Below are 11,075 nucleotides of genomic sequence, written 5' to 3' on the forward strand. Positions count from 1 at the left end.
TTTAAGTAGACAATGCTGTACTGGATCTAGACGTGTATATGACCGGAACATAAATGCCACAGGTTAGACTACAAATTCGGAAAAGAAAACGAAAAAAATATTTGTCACTTCATGGCAAGAGTTAGCGTATTACTAATGAATTGAGAAATTGTTAGTTGTAATCCCCGCGGATCGTAACAGAAGTGAAGTCAACGCTTGCTGCGAATTTCTTACTATTATAACGAGAAAATGTTCACGCATTGTTACCAATGTGACATTGTTACCCTGAACAGCAGAAGAAAATAGAGACGACAGAAATCCGTTTAACGTCAACTTCTCTAAGACCACATCTGGGAATACACACAGAATAAACAAGGGTTGAGCGGAAGCCTCAGTCCGCTAGCCAACGTTTTCACAACAGGACCTCTTTTCGAGAGTGCTTTCATAGCGGCGCAAATAACACGTTTTCAACATAAGCCGTCTTCTGCGTGCATCTGTTAGGCTTCGTCGTAGAAAATTAATTTGAGAAAACGGACTTGCCGTTGAAGTGCAATGAAGGCAACCTGCGACGTGCAGCCATTGTGAAGGCAACGTGCGGCCATTGTGAGCGTGTGTGTTTGCGATGACCAGCTGCAGGAGTCGCATTTGGGGAAGACGACAGACGTACTGCCGACGTAATGGAAAAAGGATGTCACGTAACAGCCAGGAGAGGGTGCCCCCTCGCCATTAGCTATAGCGTCTTCAGCTCTTGCTGAGTTGATGAAGAGAGTCTCCAGACAATGTCTACAGATGCGGGCGCAGCGAACACCTGCGTCTTGCAGCAGCTAGTCTTCCTTTACAGCCCATTTTAGTACCACTTCAAGAGCGATGCTTTTGGCAGACAGCTGTGATGAAGCAGGAGGCAGCTGACTGTCCAGGCAGGCGATCAGAAGGTTGCCTTGCCGGTATGGCATCTCGCGTCGAGACGCACTCGCCATAACCAAGAGAATGAGGTCCGAAAATATCCAGGGAAAGCTGGAGCAGGTCTTGTGTGCATTATAGTACGTCACCATGAAGCATGCGGACGCCATTCTTAGCAGAATGGTCGTTTTGTCCTCGGCAGACAAAGCGCTTTCCAGGTAACACGCCTCTTCAACTTTTTCGAAAAATCTCTCCCTTGTCGACTGCGCTATGGCACGGTACTGCTTAGTGACGAGAACTTCCTCGTTGCTCTTTTCGTAGTGGCTCTTGTTGAAGCTGGAGGTGTCGTTGATGAAGCCGGACACAACTTCTGTTTCAGTCTTTATGCCGTACTGCTTGAGTATGCGGTCCATATCGGACTCGTACGCCGCTCGCAATTCCTTCACAACGCTCCTGTAGCTCATCCAGCCGTGGAATTCGAGCAGCTTTATGTTGCTTCTGCTATCGACTAGGTGGCTATTGAAGCTTGTGCCAACTACAAATTCCAAGAACCTTTGGAATCTGTAGATGTGGCCAAGAACCCGGTTTGAACGATAAGTGTTCTTGTGACATCCCTTTGCCATGAAGTCGGGGTATTCTCGGGGCCTTTCGTGTTTCTCCAACACGGCGGCCACCCCGGTCTTCGCAAAGTCTAGGCAGGTGGTGATTTTGGCCGCTATGTAGAGACACTGTTTCGAAAACACGCCGTCCTTAAGCTTGTCTGCCATTGCTAGGTGCGCGTTGGACATGACGCCAACGTTGTCGTTCTTGATGTACTCCGAGATGAATTTCGTCATTCCATCGACCTGGAAGGAGAACAAGATAAAGTTGGTATCAATACCCAATTTCAGCCGCTGGAACGGAGTAATGAGTAGAACCGGAAGAAGTAAGTGTTAGCATCCACCCCCTGCAACTTTCATGTAAATTAATATTACAGTTCGTAGGAAGCAGTTGTAGTTTGTTTCGGTGCATTTTATTTGAATCCAATAGTTAAATAAGAGCCATCTTTTCCGTAATTCCCAGACTCAGTTCAGAACGCTGCTGTTGAACCTTTTGTCCGTAAATCATGGGCTCTTGGTTAGGTCCCGGAAAGGACAGATTCCTGTCCCAAATCACAATGTGCTCGTCTCCATCCAAGTCGGAACCTGCAAAAAGATGGTATTTAATATGTACGCAGTGACACTAGCTATCGAAATGGAGTTGGTGGCTTCTGTATTTCAATTCTCTTCATCATGGGCGTTTCCCCATATTCCCTCCATCTCTTATTATCAAGAGCCTGTGCTCCGGAGCCCAGTGACGAGCTCGGAAGAGAGACTGGAGGAAACGACTGAATATGGCTCTGCCGTGCTTTTTTTTTATCTGCGGTAGATGACGTGGCTGGAAGCTGTTGGGCGATACTGATGACCAGTCGATGTAAGGGTCAGGCCACAAAAAAACTTAAACGAAGGCTCGGAACTTTGTATACAAGCCAGCAACGCAAAATGCTCAAAGTGCGGCAACGCAAGGAGCTCATTTACCGAGGAAAGCATTGCACTGCAATTGAGTTTTTACACGCTCAGATATCGAAGTAGTTCACTCTCAAATAATTAGTATTGACAATCCAGAACGACAACACCCCTCGCTGATGTAGCAGAAAGCCTTCTAGTTTGCTGGCGATTGCAGACATCGTTTTGAGAAATATGGCGAGAAGTGCGGGTAATGCGCATTGAAGTGTAATTCCCGATGCATTACTAGCAGTGCAGAAGCAGCAGCAGAACTTTTTCTCGTGGACAAACCGACTGCTTGCTTTCATATTGGAGCTACCTGCATACGTGACTGATTACAGGGTTACAAGTTTTCGGTACTTCTGGTCTCCAGCACAGGGCAAGCCCTAGGCATCACAGCGCGCTTGTTTAGGAAAGTAAAACGCATGGTAACGAAGTATGCGATACCCGCGCAGTAAACACAGCCACGTACTTTTCTGTAGAATCACTTTACTTTTTTTGTAGAACTGTAGACCTAGCGGAGGCACTATTGACCGAATATACCTGCCAGCTTCCGCATACTTCACAACGCAGAATTGGAGTATAGGCAGTCCGCAGTGCCCATGCGGCGCTGAAATTGTTCCGCCACGCACGTAAAAAAAAAAAAAGCTGCCGTCAGCCAATTGGGCGGCGACAAACGAGAGACCACGTTCTGAACGATTAGAGGCGCGCGATTGGCTGATCACATTTCTTGCCAAAGTGCTGTCGACGTAGCCCAGTTGGCTGACGCGCGCGCCACGTGTGGCTTGGACAGAGTGCGGGACCTCGTGGCTATAAGCGCAGGCAGACAGCGTGGAAATGCACTACGGGTGCGCGCCAGAAACCGCTTGCCCCTCTGGCTAATTAAGCTGTGTTCCAGGTAGTTTGTCGTGTCGACAGCAGCGCCGGAAGGTTGCGCATACACAGGTTGAATGAAATGGCAGTACAAGTGAACGGCAGCAGTACTAGCCCCTACAGAATGAAATAAACCTGTTCAAACTGAGCGCTTTTTGAATGCGGCCGACGGTACGCGGATTGAAGAAATGCGCTCGCCGCTTTAGTGTCCTGCTGCAGCGCGTTCTACCGTTAGAGCTAGTCTTATGCGACGCCGACTAGAGTCAATGGGCGCAGTTGACAGAACTGAAACCGTAGTGGAGGCTCTTAAAGTCAATCACGGGTGACCAAGTAAGCCGTGACCATGCACTGTACGCGTGCGGAGAGGGCGCGGCCGTACTAAAGGCGACCAGAGAAAGCGCACCGGCTTGCGCAGAAAAGCGGTTCGCTGCATGCTTGCCTGCCATTTCGTCGGAGTGTGGCCTGAAACCATTTGCCGGGAACACGACGCAATCTTTGCTGTGATGCAAGGCCGGGAAATTCACTGCGGTGAATTTCCTCACGTCGCCGGGGTGCAGACAGGGGCACTTTGTCACGAGCACGGTTCCTGTAAAAAAGCAGGCACGCTTCGTCGAAACTGCACCGCAACGGTTGTCTGCAAGCGAATGGAGGTGAAACACTGCATAAAGAAGTGGCGCATATGTATAAAGGTAAGTTCACATCGAAGTCGTAGCTTTCTTTTTCTTTTTTGAAGACTAACGTCTACACGTGTGCTGCCTAGAAAACTTGGGAACATCATCATTCGTATATTGTGGCCCGTGAACCCTTGATTTGAACTTAATGCCGACGGATTACAGGCACCACGAGCGTATGCGTGCGTGAAAGAAAAATCATCCTGGAGGAAATTTCCTTGCGATGCTCACAAAGCAGTGGCACAGCGCACACGCCACCTGCACAGAGTGGCACTGCTGCATCGTTCGCCAGCGAAACGCTCGCATGGCAGCAAGAGGCATGGAGGGCTTGAAAAAAGGGCGTTAAAAACAGCGCGGGTACCGAACATCCCCTAGCGACCAGATAAAAGTAGAGTGACAAGCAGTGGCACCGCAAGGCGGCAGCCTCTGCGTGAAGCGGCGTACCAAGCCTGCGATATACCGCATTGTCCTGCATGCAAGAAGTAGCGTCAAGGAAACCTGCAGTGGTGGTCGTTTCTCCGAGTGCTTTTGCAAGCATGTCAGTGGGCACAACCTGAGATCAGCTTCCCGGATATAAGGTCTGACGTATGTGAAAACGACGCACGAGGCGCAGCGAATAGATTTCAGTCGCCATGTGCGAGTTCGTAACACCAGTTTTGCAACAGGAGCATAGATTAAAAACGTGAGCACCGAATTGAAGTGAGGAGGACCACTTCTCAAAATAAGGCCAGAAGAAAATTGACAGGATAGCCTTCAGGATGGAGCGGCAATGGAATGAGGACGGATTTGTTAAAGGTAGGGTGTGAGGGTTCTTTGGAAAACGCGCAGAAGTGTTTCGGCCTCAATTTTCTCTATTTTTCCCGGGATGTCTGGCTAACGAGTGGTGCTTGACCACATTAGGAGGACGGCTAAGCTTCGCCTTAAAAAATGAAGGGATATCGCCGTATGAAACTCTGCAAGTGCGCAGTGGAAACGTTCCGCACGATAAAGATGTTCTTTGTTAATAATTGTGTCAGAAACTCAAGTCTATTGGTGGCACAAGGTCTTTTTAGAAGGCCGTGGATGAAGTCCGCGCTGTACGGCCATCAATGACCCTCTCCGACCAGAATGTGGTGCGTTTGACAGATCTTTTGAGCTCAGACCATCGTTTCAGTGTCGGTTCAGTGGCACAGAATTTAATCATCCCCCCCCCCCCCCCCCTAAAAAACAAAATCACGAGATTGAGACGAATAATTTGCAGATTCGAAGTGTGTGCGAACATTGTGGCCAAAGTTTAACGGACGGCCAAAAATCGCGCCGAGTTTAAACGTGCCAGGACCTGAGCATACGAAACAGCATGAGCATACGAAACAGCGAAGTGCCGAGTGGCATGCCTCGGTATCCCCTCGCACCAAGAAGGCCAGAATGAGCGAGTAGAAGTTCAGGATCATGCTGTTTTTTTTTTTACATTAGGGGTCTCGTTCACCACGAGTTCGTACCACATGGCAGATCCGCCAACGTCAGCATCTACGTGTAAGTGCTCAAGAGACTCAAACGAAGGGTTCATCGCGTCTGACCTGGCATAGCGGGCTTTTTGAAACTTCACCATCACATCGCACCAGCCCACACCACGAGTTCGTACCACATGGCAGATCCGCCAACGTCAGATTCTACGTGTAAGTGTTCAAGAGACTCAAACGAAGGGTTCATCGCGTCTGACCTGGCATAGCGGGCTCTTTGAAACTTCACCATCACATCGCACCAGCCCACACCACGAGTTCGTACCACATGGCAGATCCGCCAACGTCAGTATCTACGTGTAAGTGCTCAAGAGACTCAAACGAAGGATTCATCGCGTCTGACCTGGCATAGCGGGCTTTTTGAAACTTCACCATCACAACGCACCAGCCCACACCACGAGTTCGTACCACATGGTAGATCCGCCAACGTCAGATTCTACGTGTAAGTGTTCAAGAGACTCAAACGAAGGGTTCATCGCGTCTGACCTGGCATAGCGGGCTCTTTGAAACTTCACCATCACATCGCACCAGCCCACACCACGAGTTCGTACCACATGGCAGATCCGCCAACGTCAGTATCTACGTGTAAGTGCTCAAGAGACTCAAACGAAGGGTTCATCGCGTCTGACCTGGCATAGCGGGCTTTTTGAAAGTTCACCATCACATCGCACCAGCCCACACCACGAGTTCGTACCACATGGCAGATCCGCCAACGTCAGATTCTACGTGTAAGTGTTCAAGAGACTCAAACGAAGGGTTCATCGCGTCTGACCTGGCATAGCGGGCTCTTTGAAACTTCACCATCACATCGCACCAGCCCACACCACGAGTTCGTACCACATGGCAGATCCGCCAACGTCAGGTTCTACGTGTAAGTGCTCAAGAGACTCAAACGAAGGGTTCATCGCGTCTGACCTGGCATAGCGGGCTTTGCTGCACAGGCGATTCGAGGCTGCAGGCAACGCTACCCGTGCAGCAGCTAAGCAAGCCCCTTGTTTTCTGCAGATCGCTACCTGGCACATGCGCATCTGCATCTACTTGGTCATCCTGAACGAAGCACGGATCCTGGCACCACAGCAGCGCCCTTCTACGGCAGACCTGATGATATAAGCCGTCGCGGGAATCACCGAGCCATCATTGCTGCACAGGCGATTCGAGGCTGCAGGCAACGCTACCCGTGCAGCAGCTAAGCAAGCCCCCTGTTTTCTGCAGGTACAGTGTGACTGTCATATATTTTTCGCGAAAAACAGCCCTCGAATCGTTTGTGCACAATGACTGTTGCGTCTCTTGCAAAAGAACTTGAAGAATTCAAGCAAATGTTTGAAAAAAGAATGAAAGAAATGCTTCAAGCCATCAACGATTCAAAATCAGAACTATCTCAGCGTTCGAAAAGCAAATTTGACGCATTAAAGGCTGAGATTGAAAGTTTCAGGTCAAGCATGACTTTTATGATTCAAACATTTGAAGAACTAAAGACCGCGCGAGCTGACATCGACGCCCAGTGCAAAACGCTTGCTGATAGCGACAAGCAGCTTGCTGATAGCAACAGGCGGCTTGCTGATAGCAACAAGCAGCTCGCTCACCGTGTGGCTGAGCTAGAGCAGTATTCCCGTCTTACAATCTTGAGATAAAAGGCATCCCACTGACACAAGGTGAGGACTGCATCCAGATAATGCAGAAAGTGGGCGACGAGATCAGCTGTGCTGTTGGGACTGAGGATTTTGAAGTTGTGCATCGGGTTCCTACAAGTTCTGACGAGAAGAATGTGATAGCACGTTTTCGTTCCCGCGAAAAGCGAAATGAATTCTTCGCTAAGGCTCGGAAGACGCGGCTGACAACGAAAAGTCTTGGTTACTCGGCCCTGCATGAAAATGTTGTGTATGTAAATGAACACCTCACACCATCTAACAAAAGGCTGTTTGGAGCGGCGCTGAAACTAAAGAAAGAAAAAAAATGGATGTTCCTTTGGACAAACAATTGTGTCATCAGAGCACGTCAGTCAACAGACAGCGCTGTGTTCAGGATAACATCCGAGAAGGATCTGCAGGCTTTTTCTGAAACTTCAACCGCATCAGCCGTCTAGTGAATGCATTATTTTTCAACTTCAGATTTGGCAAATAAACTAGGCGGAAACAATCTTACTTCGGCTGTACATTTTAATGTCCGGAGCCTAAGGAAACATTTCGATGAGGTTGCTACCTTCCTACAGTTAACAAACCATCACTTTTCAATCATCTGTTTTTCGGAAACTTGGCTTCACCCAGAAGACGAAAAACTGTTCTGCTTACAAGGTTACAATGCTGAATTTCTCCATCGCAGTAGCAGTCCCCACGGGGGCGTTGCCATGTTTGTTTCATCCTCCCTCTCATACAATAGGCGGGATGATTTAAGGAATAACGTGAATAAGTGTGAGTCCTTGTGGCTGGAAATTGAAAATTTTTTGCCTCAGTACCACAAAAAGAAAATAATCGTGGGCACTGTCTATCGCTCCCCTTCCTGTTCAACTGTTGACTTTTGCGACTCTTTCTCTGCTACGCTTGAAAAAATATCTATCGAAAACAAGAACGCGCTAATATTGGGTGACTTCAATATTAATTTACTTGATGGTATGTGCCCAGGTTATGAAGAGTTCATTAACTGCTTTAGTGGATTTGGCTTTGAGTCTCTTGTAAACATACCGACCCGATGCGTGCCGCATAATCCATATACTTTGTTGGACACTATTCTATCTAATGTTGAGCTTTCGCCGAATGTGGGAGTCGCAGAGGTCAACATCACTGACCACTATGCGGTGTTTTTTTACTTTAGCTCCCATCATGACTACAAAACTAATTATGTTCAGACGAAAATAGATATGCAGGCTTACAATGATGAAATAACATGAGCAGATTTCTCAGCCATTTTTTCAAGCTCAGACGCTGAACAGGCCATTGATATGTTCTCAAGTCTCATAACAGCTGCAGTTACATCCTGTACAAGACATATAACGACCAAAAGGTATCGCGCACCTCGCTGTCCCTGGGTTTCCCCACATATACTGGAATCATTGAGGAAAAAAGAGAACTTATATAGAAAAACAAAACGACAACCATTTAATACGCGTCTTTTACATCGCTACAAGATTCTATCTGAACAATTAAACCAGTCTCTTAAAAATGCAAAAAAAAAGTTTTTTGAAACCAAGCTTATCGAAAGCAGTAGTAATGCGAAAAGAAAGTGGGAACTGATTAATCAATTCATAAACACGAGACCTAGTCAACAATCTATTAAGACTATCGAGAAAGATGATTCAGCTCTGCGCGACCACTTACCAATAGCCAATGCGTTTTGTGAATACTTTTCCTCGTCTGAAACAGTTCAAAGCGTTGAAGTTCCTGTTCTATCACGTCAGCCACAGTCCTTCTTTCTAAGAGCATGCACGCCTCAGGAAGTTTTAGGTGTAATAAGCAACCTAAATAACACAGGTGCTGGATTAGACAATATACATTCTTCCCATATTAAAAGTGTCAAGCACATAATTTGCGAGCCTCTCTGTCACGTTATCAATGTCATTTTTGAAACAGGAGTTTTCCCTACTCAATTAAAACGGGCTAAGATAGTTCCAATATTTAAGAAAGGCGACCGATCACAAATGCAGAATTACCGCCCTATTTCTATACTTCCCTTCTTAAGCAAGGTTGTAGAAAAGCTACTAGAAATACAAATACATGCCTATTACGCCAAATTTAATATCTTGTCTCCTTTTCAATTCGGTTTTAGACATGGTCATTCAACGGAAAGTGCCCTATTATATTTTTCTGACTGGATCAAAACACAACTTGACAGCGGTATGATAGCCGGCGCTGTCTTCATAGACTATACCAAAGCCTTCGATAATATTAATCACTGCATTCTTTTTTCTAAACTCGAAAGCTATGGTATTACAGGCCCGGCGTTGACCCTGATGAAAAGTTATTTATCCGACAGGTACCAGAGCGTGTGCATTGAAGGTATATTGTCATCTCCTAGACTAATTAATAAAGGAGTGCCCCAAGGTTCAATTCTAGGTCCCCTCCTTTTTCTAACCTATATTAATGACCTTCAGACTTACTTAAATACAACCCAATGTCTCTTGTACGCTGACGACACAACCATCATGGCAACTGGTAACACGTCTTCTGAATTAACCACAAATCTTGACTCGTTGCTGCATTCTTTAGAGAACTGGAGTCACGCTAACTGTATTAAAATTAATCCGTCTAAAACCAGTTTTGTGGTATTTCACGCCCCTCAAAGAAAAATTACTTCACATTTATCAATAACTATCAACAATGTTTCAATACCGCAAACACATTCTGCTACATTTCTAGGTGTGATAGTTGACTCGAACCTAAAGTTTAATCATCATGTTGCCTCCGTTGTTAATAAAATTCGTTTCGGAATAAGGGCTCTCATCAGAACAAGGCCGTTCTTTAGCTTAGATACGTTGCTTTCAATCTATTACGCATTCATACACTCCCATATTAATTACTGTATCACTTCATGGGGTAGCACATACAGAATTCATCTTTCTATACTCATTTCTATGCAAAAACAATCACTTAGAATCATCACTTTCTCTTCTTTTACCCAGCCGTCTGCACCTTTGTTCCATTCACTACATGTCCTGCCCCTTGAACATCTTCACAAATTTCAGGTCCTGGTTTTTCTTTTCAAAGTCATCAATAAGTACATATGTGTTAATTTTGTCCCTGAAAATATAATTACAAATAATAACGTCACGCGTTTTGCTTTGTCGAACAATTTATTGTTGCCAAAAGTACGGACTAATTATGGAAAGCAAACTACATCGTTCTTTACCATCTCCACTTGGAATAATTTGCCCCCTTCACTGAAAACCCCAATCTCATTGTACAAATTCAAAAAAATGTTAAAACACCACTTGTTTGAATCCTTAGATGTTTAATAACGTTTTTGTGTTTGCAATCACTATGTAACATTCATTTGCTGTACACTTCTTTCCTTTTTGTCGCTTTATTTGCCTCGAATTGTTGTGCATGCGCCGGTTTATGTATTCTGTTCATGTAGCCATAGGAGGCCCTATTTGCAGTCTCGACTTTTGGGCCTCCTGATGTATATACCCCATAAACCATGTACTGTAAATACGAAATAAACTTGATTTGATTTGAGTTGATTTGATTTTGAAACTTCACCATCACATCGCACCAGCCCACACCACGAGTTCGTACCACATGGCAGATCCGTCAACGTCAGATTCTACGTGTAAGTGTTCAAGAGACTCAAACGAAGGGTTCATCGCGTCTGAACTGGCATAGCGGGCTCTTTGAAACTTCACCATCACATCGCACCAGCCACAACGTTCCTCGTGACCCGCTTCCTGGCAGATTCAAAAGTACACACGGTACTCCAGCCGCCCTAGAGTCCTGACATGGCTCCCCCAGACTTGCTTCCCCGCTCGGAAACTCCCATGAAAGGAAATAATTTCGGAGCAGTTGACAGAGTCAAAGAGGCTTGCACCAAGGCTTTAAAGGACATTCAGTAGGAGTCCTACCGTGACACCTTCGATACCTGGAAATCTCGCAGGAAGTGATGTATCAACGCAGGAGGAGCCTTTTTTGAAACCTTTCAAT

General features: G+C 46.3%; 1 protein-coding gene across 1 annotated transcript; it reads right to left on the reverse strand.

Moving 5' to 3' along the window:
- Positions 1-803: 803 nt before the first annotated feature.
- Positions 804-1,715, reverse strand: LOC144129693 (uncharacterized). Its single transcript, XM_077663793.1, has one exon. It carries the CDS (start codon positions 1,713-1,715, stop codon positions 804-806), a length of 912 nt encoding a protein of 303 aa, XP_077519919.1.
- Between the last annotated feature and the right edge of the window lie 9,360 nt (positions 1,716-11,075).

Source organism: Amblyomma americanum, chromosome 4 (assembly GCF_052857255.1).
Source record: "Amblyomma americanum isolate KBUSLIRL-KWMA chromosome 4, ASM5285725v1, whole genome shotgun sequence".
Lineage (NCBI taxonomy): Eukaryota > Metazoa > Arthropoda > Arachnida > Ixodida > Ixodidae > Amblyomma > Amblyomma americanum.

What these genes read in the sequence shown, in the direction of transcription:
- LOC144129693 (XM_077663793.1), bottom strand. Translation starts at nt 1,715, where the DNA reads ATGACGAAATTCATCTCGGAGTACATCAAGAACGACAACGTTGGCGTC.